The sequence below is a fragment of the Glycine soja genome, chromosome 17, assembly GCF_004193775.1.
Source record: "Glycine soja cultivar W05 chromosome 17, ASM419377v2, whole genome shotgun sequence".
Taxonomy (NCBI): Eukaryota; Viridiplantae; Streptophyta; class Magnoliopsida; order Fabales; family Fabaceae; genus Glycine; species Glycine soja.
This window is the reverse complement of record NC_041018.1, coordinates 38035413-38056314: the sequence shown is the minus strand read 5'-3', so window position 1 is coordinate 38056314 and position 20902 is coordinate 38035413. Positions and strand designations below refer to the sequence as shown.

At 32.6% G+C, this 20902-nt stretch overlaps 2 protein-coding genes across 2 annotated transcripts; both read left to right on the top strand.

Annotated features, from left to right (window-relative positions):
* Window positions 1-9687: 9687 nt before the first annotated feature.
* Window positions 9688-15305, top strand: LOC114392509 (thermospermine synthase ACAULIS5-like). Its single transcript, XM_028353675.1, has 10 exons — window positions 9688-9920; window positions 10098-10164; window positions 10495-10589; window positions 11730-11832; window positions 12683-12771; window positions 13026-13182; window positions 13482-13557; window positions 13683-13741; window positions 14240-14376; window positions 14555-15305. The coding sequence occupies exons 1-10, from the start codon at window positions 9760-9762 to the stop codon at window positions 14631-14633; spliced, it is 1023 nt and encodes a 340-aa protein (XP_028209476.1). The 5' UTR covers window positions 9688-9759; the 3' UTR covers window positions 14634-15305.
* A 1110-nt stretch (window positions 15306-16415) lies between these two features.
* LOC114392989 (3-ketoacyl-CoA synthase 1-like) lies at window positions 16416-19791 on the top strand. The gene is made up of 3 exons (XM_028354246.1): window positions 16416-17107; window positions 18077-18151; window positions 19372-19791. The coding sequence occupies exons 1-2, from the start codon at window positions 16558-16560 to the stop codon at window positions 18127-18129; spliced, it is 603 nt and encodes a 200-aa protein (XP_028210047.1). The 5' UTR covers window positions 16416-16557; the 3' UTR covers window positions 18130-18151; window positions 19372-19791.
* The last annotated feature ends 1111 nt before the right edge of the window (window positions 19792-20902 follow it).

Genomic DNA, 20902 nt, shown 5'->3' with positions numbered 1-20902 from the left:
AGGGTCAACACGTGTCTCTAAGTTCCAAGTAGGGTGCCACGTAGATTTTATTGGCCTTGGACAGTACATAAGCCCCCCAAGCTCTGAGCCAGCTTGCAGGCAAAAGAGGTTGTCCAATGTCAAAGTAGATTATCATGCGTTGAGGGAGTCTGTTTGATGTCTGGGGTAGTAATCTTAAAAGGCAGAGGGTGACGAGTTTGTCAAGCCCCCAAGCCTAGACATGTGATGTCCGGGTTGCTTTTGTCAAGTAGTCTGTGATGGACGTGTCTTCAGCGTGTCATGTAAGGTAAGTCGTTGGATTTGACAATTCTGCCCTTTTTTTTACTGTTCGAGAGTGCATTGAAGATAACACATAACTGCTATCTGTTGTAACAAGCACGTGCGGCACACACGCAGTACTCTTGCATACGTGTCACACGCAGAATGGGCACGTACTGGAGTAACGGTCATGTGTGAGAGGGGAAACATTATGGGATGAAATTTTAGGGCATCTCTGTAGCTCCCTCCAATTACTGAAAATTCCATCTCCTCTATAAATGGAGTGGACATTTAATTTCAGGTCATTTTTCATTGTCTTCTTGCTTCCTTGGTTGCTCTCTTTCTTTCTGGCTTTCAATTTCCTTTTTCTCTTCCACCAACTTCCAAAGGTAGTTCTGTCCACCACAAATGCTTTTTTTCTGTCTAATTTCGCCATTTGGCTAGGTGGCAGTGATTCTAGGGACTCGACTGAGCAACCCATCATGGATTGAGAGGTCATCTTGATAGGCGGTTCCTCGTCTAAGGATACTCGTCGAGGTGCCTCTGATAGCGAGTCCTCATGTTCATAGAAGGTAAGGACCTCGCGTCAAACTGGTGGAGGCATTTCTCGCCCTCGCGAAAAGGCACGATCTTCTGCTGTTGTCGGGGAACCAGTCCTGGTTACTATAATCCTCCCCCCTTCTGCTTTCGGGGGTGTGAAGAGAGCTAGTGGTGGTAGAGATGTGAGGTTGTCTCCCCGTGTATGACTTAGTATGAGTGTTGGGTCGTCGTCGTCCACCCCGGCCGTTGCTGGATATGAGTGGGATAAGGACAATGTGCTGAAATATAAGTCTTGTCTATCCTTGATAGCGAGTGTCACTGCGCTTCAACGTCAAGTGAAGCTGGCGAACCCTGAGGACTCTTGTAAGTTGGTCGTTCAAACTTGCGGGAGTGATGACTTCCCATTCTCGAGGGAAGCGCATAGTCTTCACCCTTCTTTTTCATGTATAGATGTTTGTTTGAGGTCCTGGGTGTCATTTTATCCTTAATCGCTTTTCAGTGTGCTCTACTGGAGCACTTGAATGTGGCTTTTTCCCAGCTTTACTCGAAAAATTGAGCGATGGTGTAGGCTTTTGAAATTTTGTGTCCTTTCTTCAATGTTCGGCCTAGTATGTCGGTCTTCTTATTCTTTAAGGTCTTGGCTACTGATGTTATGACTAATGGAAAGCCATTGATGTTTAATTGGGGTGAGGAGCCCTGTTTCTCGTTCTACCGGCAGTCTGATCCCACCAGGTTCAAGTCAAATGACGAGGATCTGTTGAGCCTTAGAAAGTGGGTCGGCAAAGCAATTTTGGAGTAACTGTCGACTTTGCTGAATGTGTAGGACATCTTGTCTCTTTTTTTAGCGAGCGATCCTCTCGCTACCTTGGATGATAAGTGTCGAACCTTATCCTTGTTTGTTGTTTGAGGTTGGTGTCGGCCAATGTCTAACATGTGTTTGTGTTATTGTCTTGGTTGTTTTGCAGGTATTATGGGTGACTTCGCTTGGAGACCACTCGTGAAGCAGGTCAGACCTGAAGGTGGGACTATGCCACTGTTTGCTGCTACTCTGTCTGTTGGAGAAAGGGGTCAACTTGCTAGTGAGATTGACCCTATTGCTATTGCTGTTGAGGTCACCCCCAATGTTCATTCCTCTATTTTTGCAAAGAGAAAGAGGGATGATATCGTTGGGTCGTTTGGATGCAAGAAGTCGAGAACCCCTATGAGCCTCCATGCCTTGAGGTTCATAGGGCTCACTACAGGTCACCTCACGACTGGACAAGATATGCCTCCAGCTCCATTGGAAGTTAAGGCTCTTGTTGTTGTTGTTGTTGCTGCTGCAACTCCTGCTACGCCTGCGCATTCACCTTCTCCTACTACTATTATTCAGGAGGTTACTCTTGCTGATGCTGAAGATGTTGTGTTAGCCACTCTGGTTGAGTCTGTTGTGGTGTCATCGTCCACCGTTGCATCCCTTTTACTAAGTGTTAGTGTGGCGACCACTGGTGCTCCCACGGTACTGTCCCCTTCTTTGGTGGCCCTCCCTGTTGCTATTTTGGAGGCTATGGCGTTGCCTTCTTCGTCCTCGCGCCCTTGTGTGTCCCTCGATCATTTATACACCTTTAGTGATGTTGAGTTACTATGGGGTGCCACTTACAAGTCAGAGCAGAAGACCCTGATTGGCTTTGTGTCAACCTTCGAGAAAAATCTCATCAGGTCAGTTGGGGTGCAGAATGCTACTGACTCTGTCAAGATGTTTCTCCAAAGGAGTTTGACAATTTTGGAGGAGAATATACTGCAGCACCAAGAGGCAGTGCAAAAGATTTCATCCTTGGAGGCAGAGGTCTCCAAGTGGAGGGCTATTGCTCAGACTCTATGGCGAGTGGAGCTCCCTAAGGTGGCCAATGCCATTGTCGCTTTTGCTGAGGTCGTAAGGGAAAATCACCAACTATCTTCCAAGGTTGGTGGTGCACTGACTAAGTTGTTGCGCACCCGGTTAGATGGTGATGACCTGTTTAGATGTTGCAAGAACTTACAGACTGAGAAGATGGACATGTGTGGTAGGGTGGAGAGCATGGTGGCTGAGAAGGACAGGCTTGCCAAGAGGATTGCTAAGTTAGAGGCTTGGCTGAGGGAGTCAGAGTCTAGATTGAAGGAGTCCGAGCTGCGGGCTGCCAAGGAAAGTGAGGCTAGTAAGGAGTTAGAGGAAGAGTTGATTTTGTATAAGAAGGTCGTGGAGCAACATGAAAAAGGCTTTCAGAAGGCTGTCAAGTAGGCTGATTTCTTTGCGAAGGACCTTGACTTAGATCTCATCAATCCCTTCAAGATGTGAAGGAGGGTCTCCTGCTTGATGAAAAGGAGATTGATTCGGAGGAGGAGGCTGCTGATGAAAGGCAGGGTGCTGTGGAGCAAGGCGATGATGCCTGTGTCTATGTTGCCTTTGTCTTTATCTTTTTTCTTCTTTGTTGGAATTATGCCACATAAGCCTTGTAACTGTGGCAATTATTTTTCATTTTATTCAATGCACAAGCTTTCCTTTGATGACGAATTTTGAACTGTGTTGTCTTGTGTGTATGTATATTGCCTTTGTCTTTGCAACACTCTATACTTGTAGCAGTATGAATAGGTCGTCATGATGTAGCCAACATAGGAAGAAAGACTTTGTTGACGTAGAGGTAGGACCGTGGTGGTCTTGTAAAGAGTAAAGTGACGTGAAGTCATTTGAGGTTTGATTTTAACCTGGTTAAAGGTCTTGTCACCCGTATGATGGGTCTTCCTTCTGTTTTGTGGAGCTTCTCCCTTGATGGTTGTGAGGAGTTGTACTTGACTTGCCCCTAGTTGAAGATCTTGGCTAACCAGTGGGGATAGACCGCTTGACCTGTTGAGTTCCTCCTCTGATGATTATGGGGAGTAAGTGTGAGTTGCACCTGATTGAAGGCCTTGTCATGCAATCGGGTGGTGTGTCGTCTTGACCTGTAGAAGTACTCCCCTGATGGTTATGAGGAGTAAGTGTGGCTTTGATTTAATTAAAAGTCTTGCCGAATAATGGGGTGGTAGTTCGCTTGGTGGAACTTGGACTCTTGACGGTGGTCGTCATAGTTGTTGTATGTGAGCGAACCAAGGAGATGCCTCGGGTTTAGTATAAGTATGTACCAAGGCCAGACCTTGGGTTTGACGATGACGAGTCTTGTGTGCAACGTAAGTGTTGTGCTCTTGCATACATGGCACTCGCCGTGGGTAGCATGTATTAGAGACGTACCAACTTGCTCTTGTATACGTGCCTCTTACAAAGTGGCAGGTACTGGAGACGTGATGGTGTGAATCAATGGGACTCACCAGGGGCGTACCTTGAGTTTTGCGAGCCCTTTAGAGGATTGACCAGGGAATAGTTCATCCTAGGTTTTGAGCACTGTGTTCTTGCATACATGTCACTCGTCGTGGGTGACAGCACTGAAGACGTGGTGATATGCTCATGCATATATGTCACTCGACGTGGGTGACACATGCTGGAGTCATGATGGTAATACGTTCTTGCATGTATGTCACTCGTTGTGAGTGTCATACACTGGAGACTTAACAAAATGCTCGTGTGCACATGCCAAGAGTGGCACGTACTAGAGACTTAGTAGTATGCTCTTGCATATATGTCACTTACCATGGGTGACCTATACTAGAGGCATAATGTTATGCTCTTGCATGTGTATCACTCGTTGTGGATGACACACACTAAAGTCATAATAGTAATATGCTCTTGTATGTATGTCACTCACCATGGGTGACACACACTAGAGGCTTAGTAGGGTGCTCGTGTGCATCTGCCACTCGTCGTGGGTGACAAAAATTTAATTAAAAACTATCTCAACTTCATTTTTGTCTAACATATTTAGTTTTAAAACTTGCATTTAAAAACTAAAAATTGAAACTCATCGTCATTGCTAACAAATCCTTCATTAATTATATCATACCCAATCTAACTTGAGTTGTTCACACCAATTCGAGTATATGATTTCATTTGATATAGTCAAACCCATATTAATCCTAAACAAAATTTTGTTATATTTTCCAAAAAATAACACGATTTTGAAACAAAATGAGACGTTTCAAGATTAATGTTTTACACAAACAATAAATCTAATCCGAAATATAAATTGTTTTCAAAATTGTACAACATACCTTAGTGTGACCGGAGGTCAACCTCAATTTGATAGATGTGAGGTACCACTTATTGTATCATGGTTTTTCATATTGAGTCTTTTGTAAGGTCCATCTCAAAAGTAGAATATATGTATCAAATAACTATAAAAAAAAAAGATAAAAATACTGATATTATTTGAATTAATTATACTAAAATATATGATCAGTGTCATGTATGGATAAATATTATTTATAATTTTTTATAAATTATATAAATATTATATATCTTTAAAAAGAATTATTTATTTATTTTAAACATGAATTATAAAGTATAACATTTTAATTATTAATTATTTTTGTCTATTATAGATATATAATTAATTATATATCTATTAGTCTTTAATTTTTAAATTAATTATATGTTAAATAATTTAATAATATAATTAATTATTGTGAAACAATATTTCAATCCATCTAAACTGAGAATTCCTAATTATATTAAAAAAATATAATATTTTTCTAAAATAACATTTTTAATTATATATTTTTAAATAAATTCAAGTGATGCGTGTTAGGTACGATATACATGGATTTATACCAGATATTTTTATTTCTGTATGTAAATTGTAATTCAAATTATAATTATTTTTTATAGATTTGAATTAATTATTTTTACAAAGTTTTAAAAAATAATTAGGATATGTTTATATTTATCATACGGAAAACATGGATGATGGATAATATGTAGGTTTTTTATCAACTGGATGCAATTTTTTGATTTTTTTTAAATGGGGTAGTTTTTAAATTATTTTCGAAAAGGAGATAAGTCTTGTTACTACTTCTACACTTTAATTTTTTTAACTAAATAAGACTTTAGTGTAACTTATTTTTTACAACTTCAAGTTGTAAGTTTTTTTTTTTTTTTTTGCTTTTATGACTTTTGAAATCATAATATTTTTTTAATCTCGTAATTTGAACTTTGAAGTCATAAAAAAAAATTATACTGAAATCATAAAATTATACTGAAATCATAAAATTATTTATGATTTCAGTTAAAAAAAATTAAAATCATAATTACGACTTTTGTATACCTGCTACAAGTTATTCCTTCTTAAGAAATAATTTAAAAACTATTATCATTATTTGAAAAAAAAAGCGAATTTTTTTACTCAATTGGTAAAAAAAAGCGCAATATGTAATATTTATACTGAACTCATAGTTCTTTTTAGATGAAACAATTTTCTTATATTGAAGATAATATTAAATAGACTTAAATGTAATTTTAATTTTTAGTATTTTAAATTTAGAAATATTTAATCTTTTTAAATTTTTTTAAAATACGTATTTTTAATTTTTTATTTTAAAATAAAGATATTTAATCTGTTAATAAAATCTATTTTAGGTTCCATTTGGGGTGATTTTTTATTTCTAAAAGTTTTAAAATTTCTTAAAATAAAACTAGTGTATGTTTCTATTTTGTAGTTTTATTAAATTTTCTTGGTTTTCAATTTTTAAAAGTTGTTGATAGTTTTGTCATTATCACGGCAGAAGAGTAACATAACAGCATTCCCCAAACAACACACATCACCACCAGCCATTGGGTAGCCATTGCTGTTGGCTGGTTCTGTGGCAACAACTGTGGCCCCGCGGGATACTAGTTGAAAAAAGGAAAGTCGTGGGTGTGGGATGAAGGAGTGTCAGATAGCGGCAGTGGTGGGGTAGCTAGCGGCGATGAGGGGTTGTCGGAAACAGTAACAAGGTGGTTGGCAGCAGTGGTGGACAGGCTAGCGGCGATGATGGGGTGGCTGGCGACTGTAGCTGGGGTGGGTGGCGGTGATTGCGGGGTGGCCGGCGACGGAGATGAAGTTGTTACTTGTTTGGAATAATGACTGACAGAGGATTCTGTCTTCTTTCAGAGAGGGTAGAGAAAAAGGAAACTTAAAACTATGTAAAAGAAATATCTTTTTTTGGATTTCCAAACTGATCCAAAAGTGTTTTAAAAATGGGTTAAAAACCATTTTAACCTCAATTTTGTTCAACAGGTTTTGTTTTTAAAATTAAAAAACCAACAACTCACAAGTCACAATCGCTCCAATTTGAAACCTTCATCATTTCATCAAATTCATAATATTAATCGGTGATGAGATTAACCTAATGTAATGCAGTTCAAATTTAATAATACGACAGAAAATTATTTATTTAATTAATGTCATAATTAATATTAATTTTTTAATAATGAACTAATTAATGCCTTAGCTCAATGGTAGGATTAAAATTATAATTTTTTTAAAACTAGGAGAATAAATGATTTTATTTTAAAATAAACTGACTAAAATCATGGATTTTAAAAAATATAAAAATTAAATATCTTTATTTTTAAATTAAAAAGACAAACTATGAACTTTAAAAAGCAACAAATTAAAATTACATTTAAATCTATTAAATATTAAGACAAAATGACTATTAATATTGAATCAAAATTAGAATAGTAATAATATAATAATGATTTATTGTTTTTTCTTTCTAATTAAATATCATTCATTTGCAATTAATTTTTTTCACAATCAACCCAAAAATTGTAGAGTTAAGCCAAAAGATAAGGTTGGGAATTGAATTTTTATCATTAAGGTTTATATGACTTAAATACAAAGTAAAAGATTATATTTTACTAGATGAATCTTAGTTGAATGAATACATTGAAAGTTATTTTTGTTTGAACTTTCAAGAGAGTTTATTTATTATAGTTGGTAACAATCTTCCCTATAAATAGAGAAGATAATTAGTGGAGAAATACAACACATGAAGAAAGAGTGTGAGAAGAAAGATTGTGAATCAAAGTCACTTTGTTGAGGAAAAAACTATTTTTGTATCAGAGTATTATCATTTCTTGTAACTATTGGATAGAGTATTCGGGCGTGTAGAGTGATATACTATTTGGGATGAGTTATAATCTTATAATCATTTGTGTGCTAGTGAAATATTGTTAAGATAATTTAGTGGACGTAGACAAAATGTATCAAATCACGTTAAATTATTATATTTGTTATTATTTTTTTTATGATATAATTTTTATATGTATTTTTATTATTCTTTGTAAATGTGAATAATTTTATTTATGAAAATGTTAATTTATAATCAAGATGATTTTTCAACAAAAATAAGCATTCAGATGTTGAGGTACTTATACTAATACGAGGGGATACGAAAAGTACAACAAGATAGTACTTCCAAACATCATAATGTAACAAGTACTTATTGGATATTTAATTTCTTTGAGTGATGAATTGAATTTTTTTTTTTTAAAAAGTCTCAATTCTATTGAAGGAAATTAATTTCAACATCATAAATTTATAATATACTGTGGTGTATGATCATGTTATGTATAGATAAATATTATTTATAAAATACTTTAAAATTATATATTATATTATATTGATATCTAGCAAAAAATTCTTAGAAATATGAGATAAAATGAATGTTCATTATTTTATAAATATTATTTATAAAATAGCGAACGTTCATATTTTCCTGAACAAGCATGAGATAATCTTCATATATAACCTTTTATTAGTTTATTTACGGTCTCTAAAATCACATTTATTCCAAAATCGCCCATAAAAGAAATTTAACATTTTATTATTTCCGTATGCAAGTGTGTATTACTTGATTTAAGAAAATTCATATCATATTAATTACAGCAATTGTAGTAAGTTATGGAAATAATGATATTTTCGGATTTATTTTCAAATCAAATCATATATTACACTTTTTTTTTTATCTTTAATTGTAATAATTACCTTCAAATTTAATTTTCCCACGATCCACTCAAAATTTATATATCTGTAGAAAATTTTAACTATTTAAGCTATATTATTCGGATAAATTAAGTTACCAAAACCAAAGAAACATATAATCATTATTATAATTATAAAAATACCACGTATTGATATATGTTATTAAAACCTCTTTTCAAGTAACAAGTATAATTCAAACTTTAATATTTAGTGTGAATTCATCACGTGTAGTCTGAACCTAATAAAAGATTCATAAATAAATTTATATATTTTAAAAAATAAAATACCTAATATATATATATATATATATATGTCAAACCGTGGAGGAGAATGGTGAGGTCCAGATGCTGAATTTGAAGACTACATTAGTGTCACATAATATGACAGGTTGTTGGTAAAATATTAAACTACTTGTATTATTAGAGACGTGTATGTAAGCATATCTAATAGTACAAGCATTATTATCAATGGAGTGATGGAGCATAATTGATATGAAGTTAAAATTAAATAATCTAAATACTATTTGAGTTTGATTATTAACTAAAATAATTTTTTTATCAAATTTTATTTATCTTTTATCAAACTCTAGATTAATTAAGATTTTTTTTTCTTAAAGAATCAAATGATTAAGAAAAAAAAGTACAAACATTATTAGTACTATGATGAATGGTAACGGCTGTAAGATACTATTGTACAAGTTAAAAATACAAATATAATTAATGTAAATATAAAAATAAAACATTATAATTTTATGTGAAAAAAAAATGGATGAAAATTTTTGGAGGAACAAAATCTGAACTTTGACAATTTGATGAGAATGAAAAATATATTTAATTCATTTTAAAATAAAAAAATCAAACAAAATTATTTAATATTTCTCTCATGACGTGTAAACGAAATCAAATTTTAATTAATATCATTCTTCATGATGGGGTAGCTATAAAAGCGAGTGCTGCCCACTATTGCCACACCCTACAACTCCATAACCACATTGCACTTTTCATCCATTTCTGCGAAATCACTGTTTTGTTGTCTATATTTTTTTTTCCCTGACATGGGTGAAGCTCCAGAGGTGTTCTACATTAATGGGTTCTCAAAGTTTGAACATGAAATTGAAACCCAACAAAACCATCATGTGAATGATCAGAACCATGATTCTTCTTGGTACGAGGAAATCATCGATGAGGATCTAAAATGGTCTTTTAAACTCAACAGGTTGGTCATCATTGCTTCTGCAATTCACTACTCCAAATCAATGTATATTGGTTCAAACAAAAAAATATTATCATTTTCATTTTGCTCTGCCTCTGCCTTGCTTGATAGATATAATTTTTATTTTTGTTTCATTACTTTAATGCATTTCTTTTATTTTTATTTTTTCAATTTCAACAGTGTGCTCCATAAAGCCATTAGCGAGTACCAGGACATAGCTCTCTTAGATACAAAGCGTTTTGGAAAGGTTTGCAATCTCTGCTTCTTCTTCTCATAAGGACAGAACAAAAAGAAATAAATAGGATATTCTGAATTGCTTTCTTCTATTCTAGTTGTTTGTAGTATTGAGAAAAAAGAGGGAGGGAAAAGTTTTAAATAATATTGAGAAATGTTATATATTAAGACATTTTGTAGCACGTATTCTGTTATTAGTTAGAGTGAAATTTAATATACACAGATGAAGTAAATTTCAGGTCTTATTTGATGTTTAAACTTCATCAATTTTAATAAGTTTTAACTACTATAAAAAAAAAGTGTTTGTTACTAACTTGATGATAATTGTTGATGTTGCATACAGGCCTTGGTGCTTGATGGAAAGATGCAGAGTGCTGAAACGGACGAATTTATTTATCATGAATGCTTGATTCATCCACCTCTTTTATGCCATCCTAAGTAAGAGCATGATGGTTGAATGATGTTTGAGTTTATTAATATTCATTTCTGGAGGGCTTACAATGTTCCTTCTTTTTTTTTAAAGCAAAGCTTACAATGTTACTTGGAATTTAAAAACTTCATCAATTCTTAATTCTTAAATATTTAAAATGAGTTATACAATTGTTTGACTTCTTGAAAACCATTAAGATTGCTTATATATACAACACTATCATGTCAATTACTCCAATATTAAAATTGCATAATAAGTATTTTTTAAAAGTTTAAAAAACCCATTCTGTTGAAAATGCTATAAGTTCCAAATGATAAATATGACATAATGTTTTGAGTCCAGCCTTTGCGAAACCTGTTTTTTAGGTGAAACGATAATACTATATTAATTATGGTTTGTAAATAAATAATTTATTTATTTTCTAAAAGTATTAAATATTGCATTAAATATTATACCCAAGTTCACACATAGTTTGATCTCTCTTTATTTTATATACAGTAGGTATGCGTAAACGGGCGTGCGCCAGTGCTTTTATAATGATGAGATTTTGGTAAAGGATAATTTTCGTGGACTACAGAAAAGGATAATTTTTGTTTTTCCCATGATCATTATATTTACTACCCTCCTGATTAATAAAAAAATTGGTCAAATTATTTAATTTTTTATAGTTAAAAAATGTTGTAAATATGAAATTGAAGCAATTTAAGGCGATGTTTGAATAAATATTTTTGGAAGAAGAAAATAATACAAAAATGAAATGAACTTCTCACATAAATTAAAATTAACTTATATATAAGTTAATTTGTAGAAGTTTTCTTATTTTATTTTCTCCAAAAAAAAATTATTTTAACCTATATATGAATTAATTTCAATTTATTAAAAAACTTTATTTTTTCCTATAAATATTTATAGAAAGTTTTATCTAAAGAGCACCTAAATGAATGAACCATCGTCTTTGCTAAAATTTCATTTAAGTACGACTTTCTCTAATGCCCATATAGTTTTCTTAATGGTACATGTACTCAAGCCGAGTAACGAATATATATATATATATATTACATGATACATGATTATGCTTCTTGGTAGACTCTATTGGGCTTATGAACCCTTCACTAATATGAAGAGACATATGTTAATGATTATGGCAGTCCCAAGACTGTGTTTATAATGGGGGGAGGTGAAGGTTCTGCTGCTAGGGAAGCCCTTAAGCACAGGTCAATGGTCAGAGTGGTCATGTGCGATATAGACAAGGTTGGTTACTACCATACCATATTATTTTGCTTCTTAGCCGTTCATCAATTTCAAACGTTAATTATATCCATATTAATATGGGCAGAGATCAATGTGTATTTTTTTAATATATAAAAGATTTAATTATGAATTTAGTATCTATAATTTTTAAACTTACTCTGTAAATTTTTTAGTTTTTGAAGTTTAAATTTTAATTATCAAAAGGTCTTGGTTGTTAGATTTTTTTTAACTTCATTAATTAAAAAATTTTAACGACAAAATTTTTTTGAGAATTAAAATATAAACTTTAAAGAATAAAAAATTCACTTATAAATTATATAAACTAAAAGAAATAAATTTAAAAACTATAAAGACTAAATGATAATTAAACTTATATAAAATATATTTGTATTACCTATACTTTTTTTTTAAAATCTTATTTTTAGTCTTCATGTAATTTAGTCATTAAAATTCTATAAAAAAACATATTTTTAGTCTCTTCTAATGTCATATGAGAGAATTATGTGAGAATTGACTAAACACACTTTTTTTATATATAAAGTTCAAGGATTACAATATAAAAATTTAGAGATTAAAAATAAAATTCAAAGAAAATACAGTAACTAAACATATTTTATCTTATTTTATATATATATATATATATAGGCACTCAACTATAAAATATTATTGAATTTTGTTGGTTTTCACAAAAAAAAAATGTCGGAAGTGTATAAATTATTATAGTAACAAGTGAATGTTTGATAAGTTGAGATGTCAACGTTACAACAAGAATTTACACTATATCCTATTCTTAAGATTGATGAAGACGCTCAAATAAAGTCAATGGAATTTCAACTTCTAATTTTCGCAGGAGGTGGTAGATTTCTGCCGAAAATACTTGATTGCAAATAAGGAGGCGTTTTCTCATAAGAAGCTCGACCTTGTCATTAATGATGCCAAGTAAGTGTAACTTGCTTTTCTTAGTAATGATTTTGACATTTTACCTTTCATTTATATATTATTTTTTACCACAAAACTATAGTGTTGGATAGAATCAATTTTGTTAGCCTTCAAAATTTTAAGATGAAATATATATCTATTTATCACTAAATTATTAAAGGTTTTATTTTAAGCTTTGAAGATTAATATCTATCTTCCTCGACAAGGTTAAATAAACTATCTCTATAGTCCAATGATATGTCTCATTTTTGAAGGGCTGAATTGGAGAAAAGAAAGGAGAAGTTTGATATCATCGTTGGAGATTTGGCAGACCCACTTGAAGATGGGCCTTGCTATCAACTCTACACCAAATCCTTCTACGAGAAGATCCTGAAGCCCAAGCTCAATGATAATGGCATTTTTGTGACCCAGGTAGGTAGATTATGAATATGAGTAACACCCTTTCAAGGACTCTGTTGTTTCCTGCACTTTATTTTATTTTATTTTTTACTTTCAAATTGATCAATCTAGAATATAAAATTAAATTCCGAAATGATTCTAAATTTTGGTTTCTGAAATGATCAATCTAAAAGATAAAAAATATTTCCAAAAAAGTGTAGGAAATAACTCATAGGTGCAGGAAGAAACCACCTTTTTTAAGTCATGATTAGAGAGTTTTTTCTACTCTCCTACTCAATAAATTTAATAAAAACATTTCATTTTGTGCGTAGGCTGGACCAGCAGGTATCTTCACACACAAGGAGGTCTTCACTTCTATATATAACACAGTCAAACAGGTTTTCAAATGTAAGACTATCTAATTCAAGTCTTTTATTATGGGAAAGAATTTCAGATATCATTAACAGAATTAACAGAGCACAAGGATATTATTGTCTTTAAGCTGAAACTAAAGTTTTATTTTTTTGGTGCAGATGTGATTGCATACACGACTCATGTACCATCATTTGCTGACACATGGGGTTGGGTTATGGTATGCGAAAAAAAAGCCTTGTTTCTTTTTGTACTTATAATTAAATACTCCACTAAACTCTTGTTCAAGTTATTGTCATTACATGTGTCAATTTTTTTTTTCCGAATTCCTTAAAATTTTAATTTACTTTGTGACTTAAAAAATTTCATTCACTGTTATTCTTAATGTTAATTAATGTTTTTTAACATGAATGAAACTTTTAAGGCCAACAATTAAAAATAAAATTTAAATAAAGTTAGATAACTAAAATATCTAATGTATTAAAATAATTATATATTTTTTTAAACTTTCCGGTTTATAAATAGACTCTAACTAATATGAAAGATTGAGAAGTAAAAAAAAAATTAATTAAAAATTATTTCTATCAAAGAAATTGAATAATATTCAAACAATTTAACTTTAATTTTAATATATTAATCACTTTTATATATAATATGAGAGACTAAAATGAAGTACTCTTAAATATTATTCACAAGAAGTTTTATGCTTTCAATTCAGGCTTCGGACCAACCACTATCGATTTGCGCTGATGAAATGGACAGAAGAATCGAAGCAAGAATAGATGGGGAACTTCTCTATCTAAATGGTGCTTGGTTCCATTCATCTACAACTATGAACAAAACTGTTTACCAATCGTAAGTACTTGCAACTCAAATTCAAACCCAAAAATCTTAAATAAAATTTAAGGCCCTGATAAACCAAGTTAACATTCTCTTGTCAGAACATTATTCAATGAACAATTTAGATGCTGATATTAACATGTTCATCACTTTATTGGATATTGACTTCCTTTTTTCTTAATCATTGTTGCAGGCTGCAAAATGAAACTCACGTGTACACAGAAGAAAATGCTAGATTTATTCCTGGACATGGCATGGCTTTTCATCTCTAAGATTTCAAGCCATTGATGGAGAGAAACCGTTCCAACCTCAAGTTCATTAAATTGTTAGGCTTATTACATTTAAGAAATTATTCGCTTTGACTCTCATGAGTCTTCACAATTTTGTTTTTCATAAATGCCTTAATAGGTTAAGGAAATAAAATATTTATAAACTATCTCTAGTCTCTCAGACTCATTAATAATGCGAGACTTTTCTTTTTTATGTATTGGAAGAGTAGCCCTCCTTCTAGTGTCAAAATTCCATCAATCTGAACCGAGAGCTATTGTTCCAATACATTAAAAATCCTACATTTCTTAGCAAACAATTCCAATGATAGTTTATAAATATTTTTCTCCCTCAAGATATGAAGACATCTTTTAAGATCAAAGGACAATACTTCAAATGTGGCGAGCTTAACAATATAATAGACTTGAAATCGGAAACAAAAACTCTTGCATTCTGACCTTCACCTCAAATTATTGGATCGTACAGTCCAAATTTAACTTCAAAGTTAATCATGAGAGAGCACATTCAATTCTTGTAATCTATGCATATTATCATGCATGTTTTCATTTGTAAAATGGTGTTAGAGTATGTGGGGATTTGCTGTATAGAATACAAAGATATTGGAAGGACTAGTCATTCTAAACAATAAGAACAATAACATCAATTAAACAATTAAATGAACGCCCTACCATTGTTTCATGAACAATCGGCTCAAAGCTTCATTTAAATAATGCTCCCTGGATTCAAAGTAGTGAACTCATGAAAAAAAAAAAGCTTCTTATTTTGATTTAACTAAGAAGTACAAGATGAACAAAGTACAAAGGAAGCACATTGACGAAGAGCCTACTTAAAACACTCATTTAATATGAAGTTATTCATAAATTTTGGAACTTTTCTGAAATGAGTTGGAAAAATGTTATTGTTGATAAATTCATTCATAAAATTCATTAAAATAAAGCAAAAAAAAACTTAAAAAGGATTACAAGTGACATTTATAAGTATTGGAAATCCTATATGAATTTGTAATATACTCAAGATACTGTATATATAAGTGAAAGACTTCGATTTATAACTTAATTTTTTGAGTTAAGTTAGACTTACTTATATTTTAAGACGATATTAAAATCTATTAATGTGTATAAGATATTGTGTTTTAGGAAAAATATATCTTAGACAATAATAATAATAATAAATTTAAAGTTTAAATATCATACCTTAAAAGAAATGGTTTCAAAACAACTAAATTCTAAAAATAGTCAATGTGAAACCAAGTTGAATTTTGGGGAAATGGATTGTTCGATTTCTTGGAGAAAAAAATTACAACAGATAGCACATGAAACACATAGACTAAAATTATGTGATGAGAAATCCTGCAGTTATGATTTCATAAGTGCCTAAAATTCCCCCCATTGTCTGTTTTATCTGAATCCCCAAAATTAGACTTTCAATTGCAAACCTTCCTCTATATTCTATCAACAATTATTGACCATGAACCACTAATATTATTTCCCTAATTTAAATTCCTAAATTCATGTAGGAATCTCAATTGGGGAAGTGTGAAGTGTAAAGAGAGTGATTAATAAAAGAAAAATTAATCCGATTAAAATATAGAAAACACGTTTGATTATGTAATGTTTCTAACCTGACTATCTTAAAAGTTCATCCCAAACTTAAAAAATATGTTTTTAACAACACCTATTTACATCGATTTTTAAAAAATCAACTTTTAAAAAAATGGATGTTTTGATCGATCCCTCACCATTGATCTCAAAAAATTGAAGTTGTGAATCTTATATTTCTAATAACCCTAAGTCCTCACCTCTAACCACTCAATGCAACCCCAACCCTAACCATTCACGATTTGGGACCTTTCAGTGTCTCCATGAAGCAAGCGTCGAAGATTTGCTCTCACTCGTAGCCATCATTGTGATGCTAGCCATCACCCTCCTTCTCATGTTCTCGGTAACTGGTAGTCTCAAGCTCTCCAAACTCTGCTCCCACAACCACCAACTCGACACCGAGACTGTGGTGGCGGCTTCGGCGGTGCTCCTCTCCCTGGCCGCTCTGTACGTGGTGGACTTCGCGTGTTACAAGCCAGAGAAAGAACGCAAAATATCGGTGGAGGGGTTTCTAAAGATGGGCGAAGAGAGTGTGGGGTTCGAGGAAGAGTCTCGCCAATTCCAGAGGAAGATTTCCACAAGGGCGGGTTTGGGTGACGAGACCTACTTTCCCAGAAGAATCACTTCTTGCTCGCCTAAGCTCTGCATGAGCAAAGCGCGTCTGGAGGTAGAGGCCGTCATGTTCGGCGCCCTGGACGCTCTTTTGGTCATTACGGGGGTTGTTCCAAAGGACATTGACATTTCGATGGTGAATTGCAGCCTGTTCAACCCAACACCATCTCTCCCTGCCATGATTGTGAACCACTACAGGCCGAGAAGCAACATAAAGAGCTACAACGCTCACAATCACACTATTTTTGGTAAGCATTACTTTCCACAAATTCTAGATGTTCAGTTTTAATTTGTGTGCATTGAATTTTCACAAGATTAATTATTTATGTGACTAGCTGATATATTGTTTGTTGTAGGTAATCAAGTGTAAATGGCAGTACCTGAAAGATGTCTAGGTAAAAATTTGTATGGTTTTTGTAATTATAACGAAGATCCTTGCAACCTTTGTTGTAAGCAAAGTTTTGGATCAAACTACCATGGAGTTTGTAGCATTTGGTTACATTTTTGTATTTGTCGTAATTGTTAAGTTAATTATTATATCTATAACTGTCACAACTTTCACACCTATTGAATGTGAAAGATAATGTATATGACATATAGTCCCATTTGTAGCCACAACATATATATGATTTTACTCATGATCTCAATTTGGGTATGACCAAGGAACTCCTTTGCAGGTTAAATTTCCAAAGGAAGGCCATGATAGAATAGATGACTTGAATTTCAACTCTTCTCAATACCATGGAGTATCACCATCCAAACTAAATCAGAAACTATGTCAATTGTAGATAGAACAATAGAAAAACCCGATTGTGGAATTGGAATCTGAACTTAACCTGGCTCAAGCTGCCTTTTGGTACATTGAATTTTCACCACAATAATATGCATAATAAAGGTTTGCATTAAATGTTAGTGTAGGTTACTGAGATGAAACATCAATTCTAATTGGAGAACAACTCCAAAATCATTTAAGTAGTAGCATCTAAATTTTGCCCTTTTCATAATTCTTCATTTGCAGCTTCTCTCACTCTAACATTATTTGATGTAAACTTAGGCATAAAAATGAGCATCATAGTTTGGGTGCTATTTTATTTATTCACTGATGAAAGTGTTTTAAGAACATGCTCTATATGGAATTATTATTTGATTTGGCTGAACTAAATCTGTTGAGAAGTTTGTTCTTGTTGTCTTGGTAATATTTTTACTTTTGGCTATAGGTCAAACAGATTACAAATCAATTCTCTACGGAGGTGTCTCGTTGGACACCTGAAGCTGTGGTAGCACTTCAAGAGGTATGCGACTTTTTCCATGCTCATTTGAGTTATCACTAGGGTGCTTGTTGCAAATTTGCAATTCATCTAATTATAGTGCAAACGTGGCTTGTTTCAATTTTCTCCTAGTTGAACTTTTAAAATTTTCATACTTAATGTTACTGTTGTCCAATTTTTTTGTTTGTTTAATTTATTTGTATGTTTTACATGATTATTTAATAATTGAAACTTTGTCAAATATTACCAAATCTACATATAGAAGAACCCATTGACTATTCAAAATTGAGATTTTAGACATTTAGTATAACACAATATGCTTTAGTTATCTACAGTCTTAGTGAAATGAGAATAATATTAACTTGTCTATTTCTTAAGAGGTGTTCCATCAAACTTCCAAGTGATATATGTTTTATTAGAAGGCTCTATTTTTAACTTTTAATTCATATTACAATATTAATATATCAATTATGCAAGGACTTGGCAATAGTATTTCATAAATCTTTATGAATTCGACAGGCATACTTGGAATTTTTTCTTTCTTTCTTTAGTACATAGAGGGAAAGGTTACGAGTGGCTCCAAAAGGGAGGGGGAGTGGAAAAGGTTGCAAAGTGTATTGCAGGGTTTAAACTTGTTCCCTTGCATGTCTCAGAGCTCTTCCAACTAAGTTATCTCCTGAGGTGATTATTAATTGAGAATGTTGACTGTTTTTAAACCATTTAAGAATGTGAACTTTATTTTGCTACCCTTAGAGTTGAGTAACACACATGCACTAGTGCAATGCATGCTTCTTTAGATAGCAAGTAATGCTTCTATTCTCTTACTATTCCATCCATGTAAATTTCATAATACTTTTTCAACAACTTGGCTATGTTTGGAATCGTCATTTACAATTTTACCTTTTATCAACTCCCAAGTTGGGGGGGAGGGGGGGGGTAGTAGAGTTTAATGACAAGTGGCCCCCTCTCATTTACCTTCTTTTCCATAAATTTTTTACTCCCAAGCAGGGAGCACTACTCCTGACCTGTACTTTGCTCCTCCGCCCCTCTCAAAATTACCCCTCATCCAAATGAACTCTTATGTACCCCTTTAATGTGTCTCACCAGTTGCTACATTTACATCTCTGATGTTTTTTATGGTTGCCTTATACCAAGTCCTTCTCAATAGCGTTGTTGTGTAATTTATAACCATATTTCTTATAAAACATGACCTTCTTTTGGATTTTTATATAACCATACCGCAGGCTGCTGAGGAATATTTGGTTCCCTTGTTTGAAGATAGAATACTCTGTGTAATTCACACAAGGCGTATTACTCTTAGTAAGTTGATATAATTTTTTAAATTCTTTACTAGATTTACCTTTCATCGATCATCAAATCATCCATGAATTTATCTTCCATAAATTCTATGCCGCTTTTATTGGTGGATGAATTTGTTTGTTTTTTCTTTGTTACAAAAAAAAAATTGATTATTTATTACATTATTAACTAATTACATTCAAAAGAATATTCTACAGTCTATAATTTGTATGATGAAATTTTCTTTGGGGGAAGCAGTAAATTCTAGATGAAAAAACTCGTGGTATTGTAGTGGTTGGGAAAATTTGTGTATTTTTTTATATAAAATATTCAGTTTTAAGTGAGAAATGCACTTTGAGTTCTGACATGTCATGTCCATTCACTCTCATATATGTTTTATTGGTGCGTGTGCCCATTCATAAAAAATGTTACATCTACTAAATTCAGAAAGTGATAAATGTGCATTGTGGACTATTTGTTACCTCTAGTCATGTAAAGGGTTGCAAAAGCCAGAAGACAATTAAAGATAGTGATCAACATTTTTTTGTAATTGAAAAAAAAAATCAATTTTAAGCCAAACTGCCTTTTGGTGAATAAATAAAATAAATCTACAATTTATCATTAGACACTATGCATGCATATTGTAGGTATGACGCATGCAATTGGTGTAGGGAGAGGGAAGGAAATAAAAAGAACAAACCATGTTTTTTTTTAAAAATATCTTTCTACATTGGTTAAGATCACAACCAATGTGATGATTAATAGGTTTACAAATTTTTAAACACTTTCTACATCGGTTTTAGTAACAATCGATGTAGAAATGTGTTTCATATCGGTTTTAAAATCGATGTTGAGAGTAATCAATTTTCAACATCGTTAGATGCAATATCAGTTCGAAACTCGTGTTAAATGACTTTTTTAACTGATGTTAAATGTCTTTTTTATAGTAGTGATCAACCAACTAAGGTATGATCACACATTGATTAATTGATTTACACATGCTTAGAGTAATCAATCTCAAGCGATAATTTAAAACAATGAGATAATCTAATTGATTGAATAAAGACAAGTGTCTTGGTACACCAAAATAATCTCACATCACTTAGGAATTGAAGTTAAGGATTTTATAAACATCGTCCTCCCCTAACCCTCTGAGGTGCCTTATAAGGACAAATCTTTGAGACTTAAACCAACGCCAAAACAAACAATGACTTAGATGCAGTGACCTTAACGATGTAAAAGAGTTGAGATCAAAGCATTGATAATAGAAGGAGGGCCTAAGCCATATATGAGGGTTGATAGGCCCTCTAGCCCCTTAGCTTGGACTAGGGACTAATATTTTGATACACAAAAATAGTCTCGCATCGCTTTGAAATTGATACTAAGGATAGTTCATAAACACCCTCATCCCTTAAGCCTCTAAGGTGCCTTTTAAGGATGAAATCATGAGGCTCAAACCAACGTCAAAGAGGACAC

Excerpts from the sequence above, each read along its gene's own strand:
- LOC114392509 (XM_028353675.1), top strand. The coding sequence starts at position 9,760 with ATGGGTGAAGCTCCAGAGGTGTTCTACATTAATGGGTTCTCAAAGTTT. Across the intron at positions 10,165-10,494 it reads ATACAAAGCGTTTTGGAAAG|GCCTTGGTGCTTGATGGAAA; the intron begins GTTTGCAATCTC and ends TGTTGCATACAG. Across the intron at positions 13,742-14,239 it reads ACACATGGGGTTGGGTTATG|GCTTCGGACCAACCACTATC; the intron begins GTATGCGAAAAA and ends CTTTCAATTCAG.
- LOC114392989 (XM_028354246.1), top strand. The coding sequence starts at position 16,558 with ATGCTAGCCATCACCCTCCTTCTCATGTTCTCGGTAACTGGTAGTCTC. Across the intron at positions 17,108-18,076 it reads TCACAATCACACTATTTTTG|GTCAAACAGATTACAAATCA; the intron begins GTAAGCATTACT and ends TTTTGGCTATAG.